The sequence below is a fragment of the Mobula hypostoma genome, chromosome 8 (genome assembly GCF_963921235.1).
Source record: "Mobula hypostoma chromosome 8, sMobHyp1.1, whole genome shotgun sequence".
Taxonomy (NCBI): domain Eukaryota; kingdom Metazoa; phylum Chordata; class Chondrichthyes; order Myliobatiformes; family Myliobatidae; genus Mobula; species Mobula hypostoma.
Window position 1 is genome coordinate 119,596,739 of NC_086104.1, and position 26,657 is coordinate 119,623,395.

Consider the following 26,657-nt stretch of genomic DNA (forward strand, 5'->3'; position numbering starts at 1 on the left):
AGAGGCCGTGACATCAGTGGCCATGATTTGGTTAGTTAAATCCTACTGGAAAACTGACAAGTGAGTACAGGGAAACTTTCCAAAAATTTGAGAAACCCCTTTTGGAACATGTACTTCTCCTCTTCTCGGTAATGCCCTCTTGCACCTACACCTGTCACCATCTCTGTAAACCCCTCCAGTTCCTGCACTCCTCCCCATCGCTGTAATGCAGTCTGGCCTGATACCTCTCCCCATCTGTATAATCCCCCCCCCAACTCCTGCACTTCCCCCATCTCTGTAATCCCTTCCAGCTCCTACATCTCTCCCCATGTCTGTAATTCCCTCCCGCTCCTACACCTCTCCCTGTCTCTGTAATCCGCTTCAGATCCTGCACTCCTCCCTGTCTCTGTAATCCCCTTCAGATCCTGTACTCCCCCCATCTCTGTAATCCCCTCCAGCCCCTACATCTCTTCCTATCTCTGTAGAACCTCCCGCTCCTACACCCTTCCCCATCTCTGTAATCCCCTCCCGCTCCTACACCTCTCCCCATCTTTGTAATCCCCTCCAGCCCCTACATCTCTTCCTATCTCTGTAGAACCTCCCGCTCCTACACCCTTCCCCATCTCTGTAATCCCCTCCAGCTCCTACATCTCCCTCCATCTCTGTAATCCCCTCCCGCTCCTACACCTCTCGCTGTCTCTGTAATCCCCTTCAGATCCTGCACTCCTCCCCATCTCTGTAATCCCCTCCAGTTTCTGCACTGCCCCCATCTCTGTAATCCCCTCCCGCTCCTACACCTCTCCCCATCTCTGTAATCCACTCCAGCTCCTACATCTCCCTCCATCTCTGTAATCCCCTCCCGCTCCTACACCTCTCGCTGTCTCTGTAATCCCCTTCAGATCCTGCACTGCCCCCATCTCTGTAATCCCCTCTCGCTCCTACACCTCTCCCCATCTCTGTAATCCTCTACAGCCCCTACATCTCTTCCTATCTCTGTAGAACCTCCCGCTCTTACACCCTTCCCCATCTCTGTAATCCCCTCCAGCTCCTACATCTCCCTCCATCTCTGTAATCCCCTCCTGCTCCTACACCTCTCGCTGTCTCTGTAATCCCCTTCAGATCCTGCACTCCTCCCTGTCTCTGTAATCCCCTTCAGATCCTGCACTCCTCCCCATCTCTGTAATCCCCTCCAGTTTCTGCACTGCCCCCATCTCTGTAATCCCCTCCTGCTCCTACACCTCTCCCCATCTCTGTAATCCCCTACAGCCCCTACATCTCTTCCTATCTCTGTAGAACCTCCCGCTCTTACACCCTTCCCCATCTCTGTAATCCCCTTCAGCTCCTGCACTCCCCCCATCTCTGTAATCCCCTCCGGCCCCTACACCTCTCCCCATCTCTGTAATCTCCTCCAGCTTCTGCACTGCCCCCATCTCTGTAATCCCCTCCCGCTCCTACACCTCTCCCCATCTCTATAATCCCCTTCAGTTCCTACATCTCTTTCTGTCTCTGTAATCCCCTTCAGATCCTGCACTCCTCCCTGTCTCTGTAATCCCCTTCAGTTCCTACATCTCTTTCTGTCTCTGTAATCCCCTTCAGATCCTGCACTCCTCCCTGTCTCTGTAATCCCCTCCACAGCTACACCCCCTCATCTGGACCCCAGCCTCTCTCATTGCACCATGTCCCAGTTAAATGTTGTCCTGAAATCTGTTCCTAGTCCAACAGACAATGCAGAAAGGCCTGTGCCAAAGGATTTGTATGAAATGGTCTCGTATAGCAGCAGGAAATGAGATGAAAGAACCAGTGCAAACTCCACAATAATCCAGGTAAGAGCTGTCTCCTTGAAAACAGACAGCTGCTCCAGTTGTCCAGTATTCCCTCAGCACTGACAGTGTGGCGCTCCCTCTGTGCTGCCCTTTGAACCGTGCAGCCCTCTCTGATAGAGCAGTGCTCCCTCAGTCCTGCCCTAGTTTATCTCAGTACATTCTCTGCACAAGGCTAGGGCTGAGTGTGAATCCAGAAAGCCCGCTCTGAGCCAGGGAAACAAACACCCCACTGAGCCCCATATCGACCGCACACAATTCCAACCCAGACCTGATCAATAACCAGCGGTCTCAGATGCAGAGGGAATATTCTGTGTGGCAGTGCACTGGTGCATTGGGTCTAGATGGACCCTCTAGGGGAATGACATCCCTTCACTCGATGCTGGACTGAGGGATGAGACGAGGGTCCGAGCGGGGAGAGAAAGGGGGAGTGATCCAAGGAGGAGGGAGTTGGTGTCTAAAGGGCTCTGAGCTGTCATGTGGTGGGGAGGGAGTCAGTTGTTGTTTCGGGGGGTGTGTGGGGGGGGGCAGAGTATAGTGATCCAAGTGGGGAGGGGATGTCAGAGGAGGGAAGAGGTGTCAGAGTGGCTATGGATTGTCAGAGTCGGATGGGAGAGGGAAGGAGAAGTAGGGATGTCAGAGTGGGGAGGCGAAGGGAATAGGGGTCTGGGTGGTGGGGATGGAAGTGGTTCCAGGTAGGGAGGGAGGGTGTGAAGAGAGAATGTAGGGTCTGTTTGAGTGTGTTGTTGGAGTGGGGAATGAGAGGGAAGAAGTAACAGAGAAGGAGGTCACGAGAGGGAAGCGGAAGTGGAGTGGGTGTGTGGGGAAGTGAGGAGAGCATGGTGGTACAAAATATCCTTTGTAGTCTGAGAAGTGGTCGTATGTCTCCCATTTCACAGTGTGGCCCTCTCCATGGTCTCACAACAACAATCTTGCACTCAAGGAACTGATTGTGAACTGCAGGGAAGGGAAGTTGGGAGAACATACTCCAGTCCTCATCCTGGGGTCAGCAGTGGAAAGGTTGAACAGCTTCAAGTTCCTGGGCATCAGGATCTGTTCTGGACCCAACACATTGAAGCAATGATGAAGGAGGCACGCCACTGGCTATATTTCATTCGGAGTCTGAGTATGTTACTCTGTGCAGGTACCCAGGCTCTGACCTGCTCCTGTTTCTGAAGGTTTATACGACTGGTCCCCTTGAGTTTCTGGACACCAGAGATCCCCGGGACGTTGATGGTGAGGACTCAGCATCAGGATTTCCAGTAAATCTCAATGGGAGGTTGTTCTGTCTGGTTGCAGCGGGTTGTTGCCAGGCACTTGTATAGCAGAGTGTTATCTCCAGTTATCCATTCGTGTCTGAATGTGGAGTAACTCTGTTGGGGGATCTCAATGGGTCCAGCAGCATCTATGAGTGAGGTGGGGTGAGGTATGGTGGAAGGAACTGTCAGTGCTTTGGAACTGACAATGAAAGAGAGAGGATGAGATGTGTGTTGGTGGATTGGGAGGGATGGTGGGAGAGGCTTTGAATGATGGGCTGAGTGAGCTGGATAGGGGAATGGGAGCTATATTTGAAGCCCAGAGGAAACACGGGGAACCACACTTTATATTCTGCTTGGCCCATCTACAAGCCCAATGGGATTTTTTTTTTTGTTAAGGGTAACCCCATCACCTTCTAATCTCCTACCTGTCCTATTCTAGTCCACCTCCCGTCCTACCTCACTGCCTTTCTTCACCCATCCGCCACCAATTTAACTTTCTGACTCCACCCCTCCATTCCCTCCTCCCCCACATAATGGTTCCCATTGTCACCTTTATTACTGATCAGATTCCAGCGCTGGTAGCCCTTTGAGTTCTCACTTTTTCCCCCTCCCGCTGTCTCTATCTCCATCCCCCGCCCCTTTCACCATTCCCTACCCAGTCCACCTTCACTATTGCTCCCTGTCTTACACATTCTCAGTCTCTTAATACCATCCATCTCCACTGCACTCTTTCCACAGGGGTACAGGATGAGAGTAAGTGAGTGATAGAGAGAGAGAGAGAGAGAAGGGGGGAGGAAATGGAAAGGGGGGAAAGAGAGAGGGGAGAGGGAAAGGGAAAGTGAGGTGATCAGTGAACTTGTGAGAACGTGGTGGTCGGAGGGGAACCTGAGCTGAACCTGATCAGTAAGGATGGTGATAATGGAATTGCTGGGGAAAGGGAAAAGGCAGACAGAACCAGAACCAGTATGGGGGAGGGGAGAGTCAGAGGGTGAAATAGTTGGGATTGGAAGAGACAAAGTGGAGGAGACAGGCGGGGGGGGGGAGTGTGCGGGGGAAAGGGTGAGAGAGGGAGGGAGAAATGGGAAAGAGGAAGCAGTGGAGGGAGAGAGGGTGAGAAAGGGAAAGAGAGATGGGGAGACAGAGGAGTGAGAGTTGGGGGAGAGGCAGGGAGAGAGGGGAGAGAGTGGGTGGGAGAGAACGGTCGTGGATGAGGTGCCGATTGGTGGTGGAGTGAGTGGGCAGTTGTTGATGAGGAGCCGAGCGTTGGTGGGTGAGGAGCCGATTAGTGGTGGAGCGAGTGATCGGCCGTAGATGGGTAGTTGATCGAGTGGGCTTCTGTGTCTCAGATGGTGAGGAGCTTCTCAAGTGTTGTCAAGCCCACTCCACCCTGGCAGGGGGGAATGTCTCATTGCACTCCTGACACTTGATCTGTTGATAGGAGAAAGGTAATGTGGTGGATGTCATGTGCATAGACTAACTCCATCCAGGAAGCAGCGAGTGTCCCATCACATTACTGACTTTAGCCCTGTGGGTAGGGGAACAGGCTTGGGGAGTTAGTAGGAGAGTTGTTCACCACAGGATTTCCAGCCTCCGACCTGTGATTGTAGCCACACTGTGTATGTGACTACTCCAGTTTAGTTCCTGGTCAGGGGGAACCACTACCAAGGAGATCAACAGTGGAGGAGTTGATTTCAGCATTGCTCTTAAATGTCAGAGAGAAATGGTTGATTTTTCCCCTGTTAAATATTGTTACTGCCCGGAACTTAGATGGCAAATGACATGGTCACCACATATCAGCCCAGGCTGCGTGTTGCCCAGCGCTTGGCTGTGGACTGCTCCATTACCTGGGGATTTGCGAATGGTGAACATGGTGCATTTATCACGTCTGACCCTCTGATGGATGGAAGGTCATTGATGAAGCAGTGAAGATGTTTGGACCCAAGACACCATCCTGTGGAATCCCTACAGAGACATCCTGTAACTGAGATGATTCATCTCCCACCACCATGATGTGACAGACCATAAGGCCTAGCAGCAGAATTTTGCCATTCAGCCCATCGTGCTTTTCCTTCATTCATTCATGGCTGATTTATTTTCCCTCTCAACCCCATTCTTTTCCCTTTCTCCCCATAACATTTGACACCCTCACTAATTAAGTTCCCATCAATCTCCTCTTTAAATATACCAAATGATTTGGATATACTGTCCTGTTTAATGTGGATAGGATCTACTCAGGTAGTTTGTTGGATAAATGTCAGTGATGTAGCTGTACTGGATCTCGCTGGTTAAGGAGGTGGCAGGCTCTGAATCACAAGGCATTGGTAACATTGCCAGGATGTCATCAGGGACCATGGTTTTTCTGTACCCAATTCCATATGTTGTTGATATTGTAGAGTCAACCAAACTGGCTGAAGACTGGTGTCTTGGTGGTGACCACTGCAGGAGGGTGAAGTAGATCACCTGCACGGGATTTATGATGATCCTGCTGGAGAACACTGCAGGAGGATGAAGTGGTTGTCTGCTTGGGACTGGTGTCCTTCAGGCGGGAACCACTGCAGGATGACAAGGTTGATAAATCACTCGGTGCTTCTGGCTGAATGTTGCAGCAAATGCTTTAGTTTTTGCTTTGGCACTGATGTGAAAAATTCAAGGCTGCAGCACTGCCCTTTCTGGCACACATCTTCCTGACCAGATTAATCAGTCCTCTCCTTGCTTCCCATTAGCCAGCCCACCTGACTTCATGTGTTATCTCCCGCAATAACCTTTGATGCCTCATCTCTGGAAATCAAAGTTTTGGTGGGAGAATTTGTGGCAAAATTTGGGACAGGGTAATAACACTGAGTAGAGTGATGTGGAAAGGACATTGCTCAAGATCCATTCCCTTGGAAGTGATCAACCTGGCTTCTGAACCCATGGTCAGATCAATGCAACTCACCCACTTTCCCACACCTAATCCCCTTGGATGGGACTGGACAGGGTGCATCAGGAAAGCCAAGGTGGCCCTGGGCAAACTCAGATATTATCCATATGCCTGGTAGACACTTCTGGTCACACAAGGTTGGTTGTGTCCATCACTAAGCAATTGCAAGTTCTCAGCAAGAGGCAACATCTCACAATGCCATGATTAATCACACACCAATGGGCAAGCTTACATGGAGCGCTGCCAAAAGAAAACAGCATTCATGTCAAAGACCCCCACCAGCCAGGCCATGTGTACTTTGACATAGAAAAAAGCTTTGACTTCTGACATTAAGGGCATCGTGCAGTGCCAAAAGCACTACATAAATTGGACCTGTTGTGGCTGAGAGAGAGAAAATGCACAGTCGTTGGACTGAAGCATGTGCTCTGCCTCACTGAGCACATTTCAACAGAAGTTGTCCCAGACAGGAACAGGACAGGTGGCCTGACATGTTGACATTAGAATCATGGACACAATGAGCTGCATTGTCAAGGAGAGGAAAAAATTCCAGTAGAATCCCACTCTTAATAAATGTAACATTGGACAAATCCTCCATGGAACACGCACTCAGCGATTACTTTATTAGGGACATCCAATCATCTGGCAGCAACTTAATGCTTAAAAGCATACAGACATGGTCAAGAGTTTCACACCAAACATCAGAGTGGTGAAGAAATGTGATCTAAGTGACTGACTGGAGAATAATTATTGGTGCCTGACAGGGTGGGTGGAGTATCTCAGAAACTGTTGAACTCCTGGGATTTTCATGTACAATGGTCGCTAGAGTTTCACGTGTGGTGTGAAAAATAAACAAATAAGAAAATAAAAAGTGGTGAGCTGCAATTTTGTGGGGGGAAATGCCTTGTTAATGGGAGACTCAGAAGAATGGGCAGACTGGTTCAGCTGACAGGAAGGCGACAGTAGCTCAAATAACTACGAACTACAACAGTGGTGTGCAGAAGAACATCACTGAGCGCACAATAGTTCAAACCTTGAAGTGGGTGAGCTACAGTAGCAGAAGACCACATAACCCGTAATATCAGGACAAGACCGTCTCCGTTATTGACCTGATCAACACTTCCCTCTCCAAACCCCAACCCACCAATTCCACTAATATCCAACCAATCAGTACTGCCACTGAACACAGGCAGTGTCTGAGCCCCCACCACTCCGCGAGTAGACTCCCCTTCACAGGGAGCCCAGAGCTGGCTGCAATATCCCAACTGGCCAGGCACCTTCTGTGCAAGGAGAAACTGGTCAATGTTTCAGGACCACGCATGATTTTGGCAAGATATCTTTGCCTTTGAACTTGGATCCCCATACAATTAGCGCCAATGCAGTGTTTCCTTTCAACATGCCCAGTATTTTAACCATCAGCAACCTGTGCACAGTGAACTATAAAAACTTTCATCGAGTCACAAGTTAGGGAAACCGGCCCTTCCACCCCACTTGTCCATGCCAACCAAGAGTACCATCCAAGCTCCTTTAGCCCATATCCCTCTGTCCATGTACCTGTCCAGGCATCTTCCCTCCATCACTTCCTCCAGTAGCTCGTTTCATATATGGATCAGCCTCTAGGTGAAAAAGATGCCACCCCAAGTTCCCAATAAATCTCCCCCTTTCATCTTAGACTCTGCATGTGCCCCTCATACATTTACACACCTCCATAAAATCACACCTCGTTCTCCTACGCTACAAATCTCAGCCTGTTCATCCTCTCTCCATAACTCATTCCCATGAGTCCTGACAACGTCCTCACAAACCTCATCTTCACTCTTTCCTACAGTAAGGAGAATAAAATTAAACATTAATTCCCTAACCCTGGGTAAAAAAATGTCTGCATTGAAAACATATCATTATTTTACGAAGAAAATCTTTGTCTTCCCGTTTCTTTTTTCCTGACAAACCGGATAGTCACGAATGATATTGGAGCTGCAGAGTCTAGGCCTGTCTCTGTACATTACACCCACTCCCCGCCCCCACGTTTTCTGTCCTCCTCACAGCCCCGTTTAATCTGCCTCCGTCTATGACTCCAGCAGGAGGAGGTAACCTGGCAGAGATCAGTACAGTGACCCAGCAGTCATCTTGGACAGCCCCAGTTTATCTCTACATCCCCACCTCGTACTCGGATGTTTTGGGGTCCGCTCACCGTTGTCACGTGGGGAGCGCAGTAGTCACGCCACAGCAGCGAGGGTGGACACAGATCGCCTCTCCTCCTACAAAGCAGTGCTCCCTCACCTCCCTGCCCACTGCGCGACGTTTCCTCCTCACCTGCCTTCCCACAGCGTGGCACTAACCGCCCGTCCTACAGCGCGGAGCTCTCTCTTCACCTCTTCTCCCACAAGGCGGGCTCCCTCTTACCACCTCTCCCACAACGTGATGGTCCCTCCTCACCGTCCCTCTCACAGCACGATGCACCCTCCTCAACGCCCCTCTCGCAACACAGTGCTCTCTCCTCTCACCCTTTCCACAACGTGGCGCAACCTCTTCACGGCCTCTCCATTGTACTCCCTCCTCACCAGCTCCCCCCACACACGAGCAGCGCTCCCTGAGCGATGCTGTCTCCTCAACACACTCCTACGCCCCCCACCCTGGAACAGAGGAAATGAGATTTTATTTGTCCGTGTCAGCGAGTCTCCAATTTCCTTTGATATCAATGAACAATATTAGAAAGTAGTTGATAACTTGGGTCTGTGGGATCCTGTGCTTTGTGGGATCTTACTATGTAGTTGGCTGCAGCGCTCCCTACACCATTTGCCGTCTCCCCTGAGTACCGGAAGACTTTCTGTGCCGTGCTCCCAGTCACTCCCCCACCCCGTCCACCGGCGCTGCGACCCTTCACACTGGCCCAATTGACTGGAAGCGCAGCTCTTCGTATATGACCGTCTCCCCCCTGCGCTGAGGGCCCCCACCGCCCGGCAGCTCCCGCAGGCTGGCGTACACCGGGCCACACTCCTCCCCCTCTCCAACGGACATTACTGTTGTAACTTCCTGTGGGATGCGGCTCGTCCTCTGCCTCTCCGTGTCCTGGGGCAGAAATAAAAGCAAATCTCAATTGTTCATCAAACACCATTGAACTGCTCACACCTTATCAATAAACTAAGTCCACAACCTCTGGATTTACTTCCAAGGACTCTACAACTCAGGTTCTCAATATTTATTTCTTATTTGTTTATTGTTACTTTTGTTATTTTCTATTTGCAGATTGTTGTTTTTTTGCTGTTTGCGTCAATGATGTGTGGAGTTTGTATTGATTCTATTTTGTTTCTTTGTTTTTTTTTATTTTGAATGAAAATGAATCCCTCAGGATAGAATGTGGTGACATATGTACTTTAATAATAAATCTACTTTAAACTTTGAGCACCGAGGACGAGGGCATTTACACGCTGCGAACACTGGCTAGTGAACAGGCTGCGAATAACAGGCTAGAACCCTGTTGTGGATACAATAGTCTTGTACGTTCTCCCTCATCTCTTCTTTCAGTTACGCTCTCTCCTCCCAATGCTCTGAAAAAATTCTCATCTTTGTCTATATCACTCATCCACTCTCTTGTTCCTCCTCTTTCTCTCCCCGTCTCTTTACTTCCCTCCCTCCCGTTCCCTCCGTCTCTCTCGCTCCCTCCCCCGCTCTCCCTCCCTCATTCACTCACCCATGCACCCAAACCCCACTCCTCCTGCACCATGGTAGTCTGTGAGCAGACCCGCATTCATAGTGCGACACTTTCCCCTCAATGCCTTCCCGCAGCGCCGTGCTCCCGATGTCCTGACCTTTACTCGGCTGAGCTGTGACCTGTACCTTAGGTGTGGTCAAGCGTGCACTGGAGCTGACGGTGGTGTCCAAGATCTCCAAGTCCTTCTCCTTGGTCCGTCTATCCCTTCTGGAACAGCAGAATGTCGGCCCAGGGTTACAGAACATCACAGAGTGTCAGCCAAACCCACACCCCGATCTCACATCATTGTGACGTCTAGACCATTTGGCACAAAATCCTCGGCCGAGGCTGTGGAGTGGCACCACTCTGCCCCTCCTCCTCCATTCTCTCCGTTCTCCTTTCCCATCCCCTGTCTTAAACGAGAGACAGACATCCAAGAGAGAAGAATATATCTGAAAGTTTCGTAATTTCCTTCTTCGTTTGGACGCCTCACCTGTGGTGCTGACAACTGGCCACTGATCAAGGTGTGACCACCCAAGCGCTGTGTGACCACGGGATGACAAGGACCAGACTGGAAGACAGGGAATTCCCAGTCTCCCTCATTGTGCTTTTGGATCTGGAGCTCTCTTTGTTTAGGTTGGTTAGTTTTATTATGCAAGTTATGTATAACAAACAGATGCTAACTGTAAGGAGTTAGTTCTTCTTACTTCTGGATGCACCTGTAGACGAAGAGTCCGGCCAGTAGCGTGCTGAGAATGAGGCTGCTCGTGAGTAACACTGCCATCCAAACAGCAGAGACCCCACCTGTAACAGCAACCAACAGGACACCTTCAGAATAGTCCTCTGAACAAATCACACCCTTTCTCATTTATGGATCGGCCACTGCACAGGATCGGAATAAGCTGTGGAAAGTTGCACATTCAGCACCATCACAAGCGCTGGACTCCCCCGTATCTAAGACAGCTTCAAATGTCGATGCCTGAACAGTTGGCATCATCATTCAGGACACCCTCGCCCCCCAATCACCACTGCCATGCACTCCTCTCATCGTTACCATCAAGGAAGAGGCATAGGAGCCTGGACACACTCTGCCTCACTATAATTTTCACTTTTTTTTGCTCTTTCGCACTACATGCAATTTAATCTCTCTTTATATATCTATCTATATATATCTTATTGTGTATTGCGATGTGCTCCTGTCCCAAAACATGGCATCTGCCAGTGACATCAATCTAGATTCTGATTCTGATTCTAATGGAAAATCCAGAACTTTTGGCTTTTCACTGTATTCACAGCATTGCCGTCGTTTTCTGGGAGAGAGAACCGTGTGTTCATTTTACTTGGGCTTTGTCCTCAGCACATTGAGGGAAATGGCTAAGTCTCGGATAAGGGCAGTGGGGTCTTAAAGGAGAGTGGAGAGTGCGATTCCCATCTCACTGGCACATTTCACCATCCCAATGTGTTCCTCAGCTTGTGATGTATGGTTGTCATCTGGTCCTGAGGGAAGCAGGGCAGCCAGACTGTACAGAGCAAGATCCCATTACTAGCAATGCGACGATGACCATTATAGGGGTTGAGACGCTAGAATGAACTCCCTTCTGGCCGTGCGATCTTCCCCATCCAGCTGGGAAGGAAGGCGGACTTCGTTCAGATGGAGCTCGAATGGAGGACGGAGGGAATTGCTGATGTTGAGGCTGCACTCTACTGAATGGAGAGTATTCCTCAGAGATATTCTCACCTTTCATCCACAGGGACACAGTGAACATGACCTCTCCATGCTGGTTTCGGACTGTACAGAAGGCGGTCACATCCTCCTCTCCCTCACCCACACCCAAGGTCAGACAGCCAGTCACCAGATGCCCGTCTTCCACCTGCCACGTCTGGAAACGACCGTGCGTCCGGTTCCCACTGAGGTTGGTGAGGGGGAGGTGCCAGGTGAGCTCTCCGGGTGGGTTCGATCTGGCTGCACACACACATGAGATGACCTCCGGGGTCCGAGTGCATCCTGAATCCGGAGAAATCTCAGGCTTATCTGGAAAGAAACAAACCGGCAGTAGATGTTGGTAGCACCAATGTATTGTAATGGTACAGTGTAACTATGAAGCCTCAGCTGTGCCATTCTCTGTAAACTAAGGCTGTCTCCATTTTAATGCATTGGATCCCCCTCCTCTGCAGTCGGAGTTGCTCTACTGCGTTTCACTGCTGTAACGTGTGATTGTTTGAGTTACTGTCCACTTCCTGTCAGACAGAACCAGTCTAGCTGTTCTCTTACCTCTCATTAACAAAGCGGTTTCACCCACAGAACTGCAATTCATTGTTTTTTTTATGTTTGGCTTTCACACCATTCTCTGTAAACATTAAAGACTTTTATGCATGAAAATTCCACGAGATCAGCAGTTTCTGAAATACTCAACTCACCCTGTCTAGCACCAACAATCATTCTGCACTGAGTCATTTCGATCATATTTCTCCTCCATTCCAATATTTGATCTGAACCTGTTAACCACGCTTTTTTGCATTGAGTTGCCGCCACATGATTCACTGATTAGATGTACTCGTACTTAATAACGTGACCACTGAGTATGTATTGTTTAGCGAAGGATAAATAGTCCACTGACTTTGCATTTGAACTTAAAGATGTAGCAATGCATCCACTTACACTCCACGCTGAGGGTGATGGCCCTCTCTGCTGTCCCGTGTTCATTCTCTGCCACACACTGATAGACTCCGGCCTGCTGGGGTGTCACATGAGGGAGCTCCAGCCACAGCTCATTACTGGAACTTGTTGTGTGCAGTGTGACACCGAGATGTCTCCATGTCAGGTTAGATGCTGGGAAACTCTGGACGGAGCAGAGGATCGACATAGGAATCCCCTCCTTCATATTCAGCCAGAAATTATCCACATTTTCGGGAGAAGTGATTGAGAGATTCTGTGGAGCGTCTAATACAAACAAATAAAAAATTTAGCTTGAGAACACAAGGTTCCACGTGTCAACCACCTGAATGATTTTCTTCAATCACTTCCACTTCACCTTTGCAATGCATTCCAATGTAAATAGAAAGTAGAAGAGTACGACCCAGGAACAGTCCCTGTGCCCCATGGCGTTACGTTGAACTACTTATACTGGAAATTGGAAACAGATGGAAGTTATTTACTTGAATTTCCAGAAGACGTTCGATAAGGTGCCACATAAAAGACTTATGCACAAGATAAGGAATCACAGAATTGGTGGTGCTGTACTTGTTGCAACGAATGAGGCCAATCCAAGCCCAGGACACAGGCACGGAGATTTAGTTAGGATGCCGACGCGGTCGTGAGCGTTGAACGGCAAACAGGAGGGAGAGCAGGAAGGTAGGAGGCAGACACGGAGAGACTGAGTTTCACAGGTAAACTTCGGAACTGGAGTAGAACTTAGAAAACTGATCGTGACCCGGAGAGACTGAGTTTCACAGATAAATTTCGGTACTGAAGCAAAACACAATCTTTAAGCGGCCAGGAATCGTTAAATACCACACTGGCAAAACCAACGATCTGGCAACTGGTGGGTGCAAAGCCGGGCTTCTTATGCTGCAGGTCTTGATGAAAACCAGGTGTGCCGTCATCAAAGGGAATTAGGAGGTAATGGGGAATTAACGGTCGGAACCGTGGCACAATCAAAGGGAATTAGGAGAAAATGGGGAATTAACGGTCGGGACTGTGACAGTATTAGCATGAACAGAGGATTGCTTAACTAATAGAAAGCAGATACATGGGTGCTACTCTGGTTGGAGATCAGTGGTGAGCAGGGGTCGGTGATGGGCCCGCAACTGTTCACGATATACATTAACGATATGAAAGAGGGGACCGAGTACAGTATAGTGTATCTAATTTTGCTGATGGTACTAAATTGAGTGGAAAAGAAAATTGCGCAGAAGACAGGGAGAGTCCGTAGAGAGATATAGATAGGGCAAGTGGTGGCAGATGGAATACGATGTTGGTAAATGCGAGGTCATCCACTTTGGAAGGCAAGTGGCGAGCAGAATATTATCTAAGTGGTAAAAATTGCAGCATGCTGCTGTGCAGGAAGACTTTCAGACTGTTTGTGCATTAATCACAAAGGTTGGTTTGCAGGCGCAGCAGGCTATTTAGAAGACAAATGGGATGTTGGCCTTCATTGCTAGATAGACTGAATTTAAGATCAGGGAGATTATGCTGCAACTGTACAGGGTACTGCTGAGGCCGCACCTGGAGTACTGTGTGCAGTTCTGGTCTCTTTACCTGAGAAACGATATACCGGCTTTGAAGACGGTGCTGAGGAGGTTCACCAGGTTGATTCCAGAGGTGCGGGGATTAGACATGATGAGAGATTATTGACTGGGACTTCACTCATTGCAATTCATGAGAATGAGAGATCTTATAGAAACATACAAAGTTATGATAGGGAAAGGTAAGATCGAGGCAAGGCATTTGTTGCCACTGATAGGTGAGACAACTAGGGAACATAGCCTCAAGATTCTGGGGAGTAGATTCAGGGTGGAGATGAGGAAGATCCTCTAAGCAGCTGCCCAGCACTCTGAAAAGTTAAATAACTGATGCCCACAAAGCAGGAGAAGGCTATAAGAAGATAACAAAGCGTTTTCAGGTTGGCGTTTCCTCAGTTCATAATGTAATTAATAAATGGCAGTTAACAGGAAAGGTGGAGGTCAAGTTGAGGTCTGGAAGACCAAGAAAACTTTCCGAGAGAACTGCTCGTAGGATTGCTAGAAAGGCAAATCAAAACCCCCGTTTGACAGCAGAAGACCTTCAGGAAGATTTAGTAGACTCTGGAGTGCTGGTGCACTGTTCTACTGTGCAGCGACACCTGCATAAATACGACCTTCATGGAAGAGTCATCAGAAGTAAACCTTTCCTGCATCCTCACCACAAAATTCAGCATCAGAAGTTTGCAAAGGAACATCTAAACAAGCCTGACGCATTTTGGAAACAAGGCCCGTGGACTGGTGAAGTTAAAATACAACTTTCTGGCCTCAATGAGCAAAGGTACGTTTGGAGAAAAAAGGATGCAAAATTTCATGAAAAGAACTCCTCTCCAACTGTTAAGCACAGGGGTGGATCGATCATGCTTTGGGCTTGTGTTGCAGTCAGTGGCACAAGGAACATTTCACTGGTAGAGGGAAGAATGAATTCAATTAAATACCAGCAAATTCTGGAAACAAACATCAGACCGTCTGTAAAAAAGCTAAAGGTGAAAAGGGGATGGCTTCTACAACAGGATAATGATCCTAAACACACCTCAAAATTCACAATATGAGGGTTTTGCCATGACCCTCACAGTTCCCCGACTGTCATCGAAAATCTGTGGATAGACCTCAGAAGAGAAGTGCATGCAGGACCGCCCAAGAATCTCACAGAACTAGAAGTCTTTTTGCAAGGAGGAATGGGTGAAAATCCCCCAAACAGGAATAGAAAGACTCTTAGCTGGCTACAGAAAGCATTTACAAGCTGTGATACTTGCCAAAGGAGGTGTTACTAAGTACTGACCATGCAAGGTCCCCAAACTTTTGCCTCGGGCCCTTTACCTTTTTTGTTATTTTGTGTGATGGAAAACCAAGTTATCAGAAGATTGATGCTGGTGAGAGAGATAAGACAGACAGATGGAGAAGTGTTCAAAATGTTAACGAGAGAGGAGAGAGATTAACGAAAAGAGACACAGTTCCGAGTATTGTCAGACCGGTTGCTTTGAACCTGAACTGTTTGAAGTTTGATGGACAGGCGATACCCCAGCAGGGGGATAAAAGGAACAGGTTCGCTAAGGCAAGCGACACACCACGACACCACGAGAAAACGAGACCCTGGAACAGCGGTGTGCCCCCACAAGTTGGTGCGAGTTTGGAGGTCTGGTCGCGGGAACCGGCCATAGACGCACAGGGTGAAAAGGTACGATCGGCGGGAACCTGGTGTGTGTGTCCGCCCTTGCCTGGGTGCCGGGTTCACCGCGGAAGAACGGTCGTATCCGGAACGGAGGGGTCACAGTCGGTGACCACAGAAGACATTAAAAGGGTTCGCCCGAAAGCTAACTGCAAAGAACGAAGGTCTGTTTGAATCAGAATTTGCATATTCTCTCTCTCTCTCTCCAACGGCACAACAGCGATTACTGCGAACTGTACTAAGCTGAACTAAACTCTGTGTCACTTGAGACTGATCATTTTACCCCTAGACTGCGATAGAGCTTGTTTGATTCCTATTACCCTAGTTCTGTATACATGTGTGTTTTATCATTGCTAACCTGTTGCATTTATATCCTTACGATTAGAGGACTGTGTTACTTATTTCTTTAATAAAATTTTCTCAGTTCCAGTAATCCAGACTTCAACTAAGTGGTCCATTTCTGCTGGTTTGGCAACCCAGTTACGGGGTACGTAACGTTTGAAACTGTAAAAGATGGAAATAAAAAAGTAATCTTGCTTACAATGTTAAAGAAATGTGTCATCTTTAACTTTATGCCTTTTGGAAATCAGGTCATTTTTTAATTGCTTAGCTATTCACAATAACAAAAATTTTGACCAGGGGTGCCCAAACGTTTGCATTCCACTGTATATTTAAAACAAGGTTGCATTTTTTTTTTTTGCATAGCAGTGGAATAAAGGGCTGCAGGGAACAGGCAGGTAGGTGGAGATGAGTCCATGGCCAGATCAGCCATGATCTTACTGAGTGACGGAGCAGGCTCGACGGGCCAGATGGCCGACTCCTCCGACTATTTCTTATATTCTCATGTAAGCCAAATCCTGAACTAAGCTAACCTGTTCTGTCCACACAACGTCCATATCCCTGCATTCTCTGCACATTCATAAGCTTATCTTAGCGCCTTTGAAACACCTCCATCTTCACCACCGCCCCTAGCAGAACATTCCAACTCCCGCGGCTCTCTGCATTTATGCCATCTCACCTTCTATGCATACTGAACATTACAACCCTGGGTAAAAGTATCGACTCCCTATTTTTGCTCTGAGGTTTCCACTCAGTCTCTGGAGCAAACAATTCATTTATCCATCCTGTCCTTGATCCAGGTAACATCCTCTTCTTCACCTTCTGTAAAGCCTCAACACCCTTCCTGTAATACGGTGAACAGAAATAAATGCAAAACTCCATTCGTGGTCAGACTGAAAATGTATACAGCTGCAACGCAAACTCTAAGTTTATAAAGGTAAGCATGCCTCACGCCTTCTTTACCACCCTATCAAACGGATCCAAAGATCCCTCTGCTTATCAACCTGATTAACCCTGGCAACCTGTTCATATTCTATACCTTCACAGTATGGTCCGGGTCAATTTTGACCCGGCCCAAGAATACCGTCATAACAAGTGTCTATACCAAATTTTGAACCACAGCTCTATTTAGAATGTATAAATAGCCTATCTGACATTAATAAATGGGTGATTAATCCTTAATTAATGTTTCAGAGATCTAAAATCTATTCCAATAGATACGGGTCAAATTTGACCTGGAACAGCCTCAATATACAAAAAATTTGTAGCACCTGCACAGAAGTATAACACTTCTGCACATTTTGGGCCACTTTAGGAAAAGTCAACAAATTTCAGCTAAAAATGGCATTTAGGATGTTTTTGCTGCTGTCAAATGTCAAAACGGGTCAAATTTGTCCTGAACAGTATGTAAGGGTTAAGTGTCCTGTCTATTTACACCTGATCTTCCAAGATGCAGCAACTGATCTAAATCCCCTTGAATCTTTCGGCAAACTTAAATACTATCCACAACAATTCTTTGACAACTTACTAACCTGTACAGCAAGTCAATTACCATGTGCTGCTTTCGGTCTCTACACCCCCCCCCACCCAACACACACACACACACACACACACACACCCACCCACACACACACAGAGACATACACATACACACACACACACACACACACTCTCTCTGTCTCTCCCCCTCTCTCTCTCTCTCTCTCTCTCTCTCTCTCTCTCTCTCTCTCTCTCTCTCTCTCTCTCTCTCTCCCCCTCTCCCTCTCTCTCTTTTTCTTCAGGTAAGTATGAGTGGCTGTGTAGACGTACGTGTGTGTGTGTGTGTGTGTGTGTGTGTGTGTCTGTCTGTCTGTCTGTCTGTCTGTATGCGCGCGTGCTTGTGCTATGTGCTTGTATGTTTATGTGCGTGGATGTGTGTGTGTGTGTGTGTGTGTGTATTTCTCACAAACAGTGTATGTCAACATTAATTTAGGACATGACAAATTAAATGCGCCCACCATCTGGGACGCTGGTCCCCGGACAGCAAGAAGGACCTTTCCCCATCTTCAGCAGTACTCCAACCTATCGGAAGCTTCAAACGACAGCTCATCGTAAATCGGCGTTTTCATGGAAGATGTGGGACAGTGGAGATACGTGTGGGTTGAGGGAAGTTGGTTTTGTGGAATATCAGGGTCAGTTTTATCTTCCTGTAGGTCAGCCTTTCTCACTCCCATGTTAGGTAAAGCGGGGAGTGATGGGTTATATACTGAAGGTGCTGAAGGTCACTGGAGAGGGCAAAGCAACATCACCAGGGCCCCGTGGATCTGGTGTTTGTGGCACTTGATATTCTGTGAAAATTTGAGCTGAAAGCAGAAGGTCAGACGGGGCGGGGGAGGATGTATGCATGCAAGTAGGATTGTGTGTGTGTGTGTGTGTGTGTGTGTGTATGAATGATTTCTGTGCTGCTGTCTCTCTAAGAATGCGTACGTGACTCTATTGGTGTGTTCACGTCTACGAGCATGTACGGTTGAACCACGTGAGGATACGCTTACGTGGATATGTAATGTCATGTTTGTGCGCCTTTTTAACACGTATGAGGTTTGACACCTTATTTCCACGATCAGAGCTTCTCAATCCCACCCGAAAAACCCTAACACTATGTTAAATCAGATTTCCCTTCGCCTACACCCTATCGGAGGGCTTGAGGCTATTTGCGTGGAGCATTACGCACCTTCTCAACCTGGGCGCAACAGAGGAGGCCTGGCCGGCGAACTGGCGCGAGTTGGAGACGAGGATCTCTGCCTGCTGGGGCGCTGGTCAGGCCTTATTCGGGAGGGCTACAGGTATCAATCAGCTGGTCTCCTCCATGGTGTGGCACCGGCTGGCTGCATTGATCCCACCCACGATGTTCCTGTCCAGCACCCGGAAGAGGCTGGTGGAGTTCTTCTGGGGAAATAGGAGGCATTGGGTTTCTGCAGCTTTCCGAGTATTGCGATCACAGAGAGCGGCCAGTCCTTGGTGTGTGCGTGCGCCTAGCTGGCCGCTCTCCACCCGAGGCCCTGCAGAGATATATGTACCGTGACCAGCCGCCGAGGTGGCACCCGCTGGTGACGCATTTTCTCCGCCAGGACGCTGCCCGCAGGAGGGCACGCGGATCTCTGCGGAAGGCGTCAGCCATGCTGATCTGAGAGATCTACCCCCACTTCCTCCAGAAACTGTGGAGGGTATGGGGTCTGGCCTCATCCGGGCAGGGTGTTCCTGCGTCGTTGGTGAACGGTGCTCTGGCTGCTGGGGGTACTGGTCCCGATCCTAGTACGGTGTGTGTCAGGAGGGCGAAGGGTAGTGGAGGGAGCCCGGCTGCACCACCACCCAAGGTGCGCGTCGGACCCAGGCCTCGGGAGACCACGCGGGAGAGGATGCCGCATAACATGAGCCGTCTCTCAGGGTTTCCTGCCGTGGCGTTCCACGACGCTCCGAGGCGCTTCTTGTGCGGGCTGTTCCTGCACACCTTCCATTTCCTCGCATTCGGCTGCCGACCGGACACGCTTTACTGGTCCGTGTTACCATCTGGCGGCAGAGGAGGACCCCAATGGAAGTCTCTTTACGCAGGGATGCTTCCCCTATCCATTGGGGACCTGGGGTCCAAGGTCCCGTATCACAGATTCCTGAGCTGGTTCACTGACCCAGCTGTCCATTCTGCGGCGGGAGGAGTCGGTGTACCACGCACACATGGAATGCAAGAGGTTGCTGGCGCCCTTTGAGTTCTTCAGAGAGCTGCTGCGGAAGTTCCGGCTGCACTTTCGTACCGTACTCCTCATATACGGGCACCCAGTTTGGAAGGGTGCGGGGCGAGAGGAGGATCTTCGTCCTGGGCCTGGCCAAGATGGCCGTTCACGGATCTAGGCGATGGAAAGTGGAGGGCGTTGCTTGCTCCTTTTCCGAGGATACGTCCGTGTCCTTGGAGAAGCAGCACGCGGTCGTAGCGGACACACTGGGGGATTTCTGTGAACAGTCGTCGCGCCGCAGTACAGACTATTTTATAGACGGTATTCTCTGCCACAGCAAACTGTTGAGGCCAGTTCATTAGCTATGTTTAAAAGGAAGTTAGATATGGCCCTTGTGGCTACAGGGGTCAGGGGGTATGGAGGGAAGGCTGGGTTCTGAGTTGGATGATCAGCCATGATCATAATAAATGGCGGTGCAGGCTCGAAGGGCCGAATGGCCTACTCCTGCACCTATTTTCTATGTTTCTATGTTTCTATTAATTTGAGTGTAACTACTGTCTTATTAATATTGATTGTATCGTGTCTATAAATAAACCATTATAGTTTTGATACAAAAGGCTCTCTTTCCTAAAGTTGAAAATTGTGGAAAAATCCTAAGGGAGCGGGTTTAGATCTTTAGGTCTTTAGTTTTTAAAGTTTTCGGTTGAGTTTCTAAGCGCTTAGCAGTGGCTGCAGCTGACGGATTGCTAAAGTTCCAGTGTTAGACATTGTCGGGAGCGAAAACATATTAATTCCGTTCTGAATAAGTGACCCCCCTCCCACACGTTTGGAGTGCCAAGCCCAGGGCGACTGGGTGAGTGGACTTTGGGACTTCGGAGCGGCAGGAGGAAGAGCGGACTGACCTGGGAGGCACCTTCGTTTGCTCAGCGGCACGGATGGCTCTGAGGTTTTTCCACTGCACTGACCTCCCAGCCGATCCACGCACAATTCCTAACTTCCATCCCTTCTCTGAACCGTTTCTTTTTGAGAGATTATTTGCTGACGCCCCACTGGGTTTAGAGTTGTTTAGCTGTCGAATTTCGGACTGAGTAGTGACCGTCACAACAGGCTTCAGCTCCAAGATGTCGGCAACGCAGTCATATGCGGTGGATGCGGGCTCCGGACATACATCTCCCGAAGTAGATCACCCATTCAAATTAATGGCTCTGAAAAACGCTGTACAATGTACTGTACTAACTTCAGTCGGTAGGAATGAAGCTTTAAAAGTCATGTCTGAGACTGTTGGGAGTCGTGAATGCGTTGTTGCATTTGAGAAATTGATCGGGAAGACCAGTTTCTATCTGCGGTCTGGAAGAGATGTGTTTCTGGCCCTAAGTAGGGGGTTAAAGGCGGGGAGGGTTTCTATTATGGTGGAGCCACTGTTGGTCCTTGGGCAGAGATGGTTATATTTTCCGAGGTCCACCGACATACTGCCAGCGCTCTCTGGGTGAAGTGCGGTCAAATATCACCCATTAGCGATACAGGGCACCTCTGCAGGGTTTTGACCACCTGTTCTCCTTTCCGAGCCGCCTGCTTATGCAGCTGGAGCGGGATGCGGATGTCGAGGGATGCTTTCAGGTACAATTTCAGTGGCATTATTACACTATTCCGTGGGCTACTGGCCGCCCACGATGCGATGCCTGCAAAGAATTTGAACATATTCGAAGAATTGCCCGAACCACCAGGCTGCAAACTCCATCACGAAAGCATAAACCAGCACCGCTTGGCCTTCCCCAGCTGCACCCCTCTTGCTTTTCCTCCTCCTGTCAGCGACCTCACTCCCCGTGCCAGTGACAATAGAGGTTGAGGATAGCTCTGCCGTACAGCAGCCCGCCTCTGGAGCGGCATCCCCTGAGCATGCGTCCTCCGGCCTGGTGGGCGACGCCATAGTACAGGGGCCGTGAAAGGAGACAGACTTGCCTTCCGTTGAGGCTGCGCGCCCAGAGCGAGTATCCTCTGGGAAGGGGGAAAAGCCCCGAAGAACAGGGAATGCCTGTGGGTGGAAGGCTACCGGTGGGTTTAGTTTCCCAAATCGCTCTCTCAGTCGAGGCCAAGTGCCCTGCTGAAGTGCATCCATCCCGGGCGCACAATCCCGCGCAGCTATTCGGGAGGAGGGTGTTCCGGCCGGTGAGGAGGGAGGGGACTCTCCTAGTGCTGTTTCCAGAAGGATGACAAGGGGATGCAGGTGGGCTTGTGTCCTCTGCTCAAACTCCAAGAAGGCAGTAGGCTGCCTACTCCCAGTTCGCTGTTTACGATAACGCATGGTGGCAGTGAGCGGGTGAACCAAACCTGCCCCGAAGTGGGGGTGGGGGGCAATGCGCTGAGAAAGCTGCATTGCTAGGAGAACGATGTTGCTGGACTCTACCATCAGATGAGTTGGTAAATTTAGAGCCCAGCAGCCCTCAGCAACCGTGAAAAGATGATGAGCCTCTTCAGATGGGAGTTCTCAGTGATATTCAGGGCAACGTTTATCACTAAGTAAACTTTCGTTATCCTCATACTGAAATTTGCGGCATATTTCTATGTACTCTGCGGAGCATCGCTGTACCTGAATGATAACTGATCCCCATACTTACACTGCACAGTTAGTGTGAGGGTCTGCTCCGATGAAACTGATGGGTATCTGACTCTGCAGGTGAGACTTTGCCCGTGGTGTCTGAGCGCTGGGGTCATGGTCAGGACAGAAGTATATGTCAGAGTGTTATGCCACCGAGTTACACTGCTTGAGACTGATGGTGGTACATCAGTGGGGGTGACCCAGGTTAAGGTGGGTAAAGTTCCATCGCACGTGGTGTTAAAGATGCAGGTTATGTTCACAGACTTTCCTTCAACAAGTTCAGCAGCGAATATTATGGGTTTATCTGTGAAATCTAACACAGAGAAATGGATCCTTTTAGTTCAATATCACCAGATGCATCAGTTCAGATAGAAATCCCAGTTCCACAAGAGAAAGGATGTTTACAGGATGATCCCTGAACAATGAGGGTACAGTGTGAGGGAAAGTTGAACAGTGGTCATTACTGTTCTGAAAGCTGTTGAGAGGGGAAATGGGAAACAGAGTCCTCCACTGACAGCCACAATATCACACAGTCACTGATACATCCAGTGGGGTCCGTCCTTCCCCAGACAGTGAGATATGGGCCAAGTGGACTGAGTCGTGGTGGAGATGAGTTCAAAAAATTCAAAGTAAATTCAGTCACAAGGTACATAAACATGTTGTTACCATATACTGTACTATCCTGAGATTCATTTTCTTGCAGGCATTTACAGGGAAAAAATAGAATAGAAGTTACAATAATCTAGACATAAGCAGACAAAGACTGACAACAACCAATGTGCAGAAGAAAAAGTGATAATTAAAAAAAAATCAGTACTGAGAACATAAGTTGTGAAGAGTCCTTAAAAGTGAGCCTGTAGGTGATGGAATCAATTCGGAGTCGTGGTGTTTGAGGTTACCCACACCATTTCAGGAGACTGGTGTTTGAAGTGTAATAACTGGTCCTGAACTGGATGGTGTGGGACGTAAGGCTTCTGTACCTCGTGCCCCTTGTTAGTAGTGACATCAGGGCATGTTCTGGATGGTGGATGAAATACGGATGATGATAGAAAGGAAGGATGTACGGATGGTCGGGATGGAGATGGAGACGGAGTGGAGGGTCGGTGGGATGCTGAAGACTGCCACATGCAGAGGGGCCCAATTCGATAAGAAACTGCACGTAACTCTGAAAACCACTCGTGTCCAAGTCAGTTGTAATTCAATATGATTGGGAACATAGATTGACTTTGATAATACAGTAACAGTCAATGAGCTGAAAATACAGAGGCTGCACTGGGAATGAATTTGAAGTTTCCTGACAATCGGGAGTTGTGACGATGTGAATATGGACCAAGGAAAGGTTTATATCATTCCGTACTGATTATTGAATGCCTGCTATTTAGTAACCGTACAGAACACATACCAGAAACATGGAGCTGCGTAGCAGGGAGATAGTTGTGACGTTTCACTCTGTCAAAGTCAATCCTGAAAAAGTATGGCCCTTCATCTTCCTGTTTGATGTCGTCGATAACCAGGGAACAGTCACCGTCTTTCAAGTCTCCAGACAGACGGGTCCGATCACGAAACTTCAGTGTCTCAATACTGTGATTAGTGGAGTGTAAGACTATATAACGATTTTTCGGTTCTTCACTGTTATACCAAATACCAGTCCTTGACCTTTCATCCAGACGTAATGGATAACGGTAGCGGCATGGAATCCGGGCACACAAGCCTCTCTGTGCTGTCACATGTGATGGTGTGTCAGCTGACCACTCATTTGACACGGCGGCTGAGGAGAGAATGAACAATACTTAGTCATGGACGGCTTGTGAACACACCAGACTTGATATCCACCCCCTGTATCACTCCTGCACTGTGGACATAGTGTGTACTAAGTATGGGAGACACGAGGAAACCCACCAGGCCTCCTCACGGAATGAGGGGACCTGTTAGTCGGGGCGTGGGTGCGAGGAGCAGATTAATTCTGTATTGCCTCATTGGTCTCAGAACTAATGGAGTTGGTCTAGCACTGTCAGGAAGAACGGAAGACAAGGCTGTCGTCTAACACGACAAAAAGAATTGGAGTGCACAAAACTAGTTTCCTCTCCTCCGTTGGGAACCATTTCCCGTGTGCAATTCAACGTGTCACGTCTCCTTCCTTCCATCTGCTACATTAGATCTTTTGGGATTCAGGAATGAATGAGGATCAGTATGACTCTCACAGATACAAGGATGCACCCTCTCGTGCAGACATGCCTACGATCCAGAACCACAGATGCCGGTGACAGATAGACTGGAACAAGGATCTACACTGACTTTACCCAATACTAACCCCAACCAAATCACAGAACTCACGGAGCCACGATCCCGTCGAGGAGTGAGTGAGGTATTCCATCTGTACTGCCCAACCCTAATGGCCCAATGCTTTCGTCCATTAATGCCATTCATAGCGTGCAGTTTATCGCTCTACAAACCACTCCAATAGGTCAGTATACCCTCAGTACTGGCCCCTGACCATATTTCGCTGCCTTACTTCTGTCCCTACCACAGTGCAGCATTCTCATAGCCCGTCCCTTTGAACAATGCAACAATTCCACTGCAAGGTCCTGCTGATACGGCAGCCCAGTCAATGTGTAACTTTACGGTACATCACAGCGATTTGAATCTGCATGAATGTAAGAAGCTACAGAGAATAGTGGACGTAGCACAATACATCACGGGTTCTTTCCTCCCGACCATCCGTAGTATTTGCAACTGGCGCCTCCTCAACAAAGCAATGCACTTCGTCAAACATCCCTACCATCCGGGCCGTGACATTTTCTCACAGCCTCCACCGGGCAGGAGGTACAGAAGCCCCAAGTCCCACATCATCATGTTCAGGAACAGCTGCTCCCTACAACCATTTCATTGTTCAGCAAACGTAATCACTCAGCGAGTATGACTACTTTGCATTACAATTGACTTATTTTGTTTTAACTGTTCCTTCTTGTAAAATTGTGTATAATTTATGTTTTTCTTCTGTATGTTGTCTATCTGATGTGATGTGCCTGCGCTGCTGCTGTAAGTAAGTTTTTCACCGCGCCTGCCTATACGTGGACGTGTGCATCCGACAATAAAATCGCCTTTAACAACGCGTGATTCTGAACGTGTAACTCACAGAGGCTTCACTGTCCACAGTGTAGTGTTCATTCTGCACCACCCCTTTACTTTTACAAAACACAAAAAATACATGAAATACAAACATAAAGGATTTACAAGACAGCGAACAAGTTCAAATTAAAATATTCTTATTACTGCCTGTAAATCGGCCAATTCCTTGGCGGGTACCGTTCCCGGAAATCTCCCACTGTACCCTAGTAACTGCATCCTCTCTCCGATGACAGTTGGACTCGAACGTACCCCGGAAAAGGGACAGGAAGTTTGTCCCGGGCAGAGCCCTCAAATGCCACCGCATGGACCCCTGAATGGCCATCTTGGCCAAGTCCAGGAGCAAGCCCACCATTAAATCCTCTGAGCGACCCACCATCTGCGCTATTGGGTGCCTGAATGTCAGGAGCGCGGAGCTGAAGTGTACCGAAAACCCGAGGAACAGCCCCTCCAGATATTCAGATAGAGGCTGCAGCCTCTCACCTTCTATACAAGCGTGATACCTTGACTCCTGGTCACAAAATGGACAGGTGTCAGTGAAGCGACTTGAAAACCTGGTACTGCCCTGTGCGGGGTCTTCCACCCCGGTTCCCCACTATACAGGGAAAGGGACCCTGCATTAAGAGATTTCCACTGGGGACCTCCTCCGCTACCGAATGGTAAGCAGACCACCACCGGGAGTCTCGTCCTCAGAAGAAGAAAAATAAGTTAAAAGTGGCCCTCATAAGAACTGCCTCGGCGCATCAGGGCAGGCATGGTGGGCATCGCTCCAAGACGGTCACGATATCTGTGCCCCTCTCAAGAGAGGATTCTCGTACATTGTGGTCCGATGAGCAATTCCGTCTGATCAAGTGTGAGCACAGTCGGGATCCTCCACACACCAAAGCCTCCGTGACAGCCATCATAATGGGGTTGGGGCAGGTCCCACTCCCATAGAGAGCTCCAGCCCCCGCTGGGGCGGGAGCACCCTGACTAGAGGTTACTTCACCCCTTTCTCGCAACAGCTCTCGATAAAACCGGGGCAGCTCCCACAGATGCCTGCCGTTTGACACCGCGTTACTTCCAGCATGCAATGTCCCCAGTGGAGAAAGTGCGTCGCCAGAGCATGCTATCTCGGAGGGTGCTCGGTGTGGAGATATCGCTGCACAATCCTGAAGCAGAGAGCTGCTCGCTGCGTACGTACGCGCACCAAAGACTGACCGCCCTCCGCAACTAGAAGACCCAGAACCCCAGCAAACACCCAGTGCCCCACAAGTCCACCAGCCTTGCCTAGGTCCTGGAGACAAAAGCAATGGGCGGGACAAAAGTGACCAGAAAA

General features: G+C 49.0%; 1 protein-coding gene across 1 annotated transcript in view; it reads right to left on the reverse strand.

Moving 5' to 3' along the window:
- Positions 1 to 6,584: 6,584 nt before the first annotated feature.
- The window catches only part of LOC134350885 (sialic acid-binding Ig-like lectin 10), a 30,986-nt gene continuing 10,913 nt past the window's right edge, over positions 6,585 to 26,657 (reverse strand). Inside the window, exons 4-10 of the mRNA XM_063056679.1 lie at positions 23,616 to 23,981; positions 22,233 to 22,526; positions 12,326 to 12,607; positions 11,405 to 11,698; positions 10,374 to 10,470; positions 9,813 to 9,894; positions 6,585 to 9,044 (exon numbers count right to left, since the gene is read on the reverse strand). Of these exons, the coding sequence (XP_062912749.1) occupies positions 8,856 to 9,044; positions 9,813 to 9,894; positions 10,374 to 10,470; positions 11,405 to 11,698; positions 12,326 to 12,607; positions 22,233 to 22,526; positions 23,616 to 23,981 (1,604 nt within the window). The 3' untranslated portion in view covers positions 6,585 to 8,855. The remainder of the gene's footprint in view (positions 9,045 to 9,812; positions 9,895 to 10,373; positions 10,471 to 11,404; positions 11,699 to 12,325; positions 12,608 to 22,232; positions 22,527 to 23,615; positions 23,982 to 26,657) is intronic.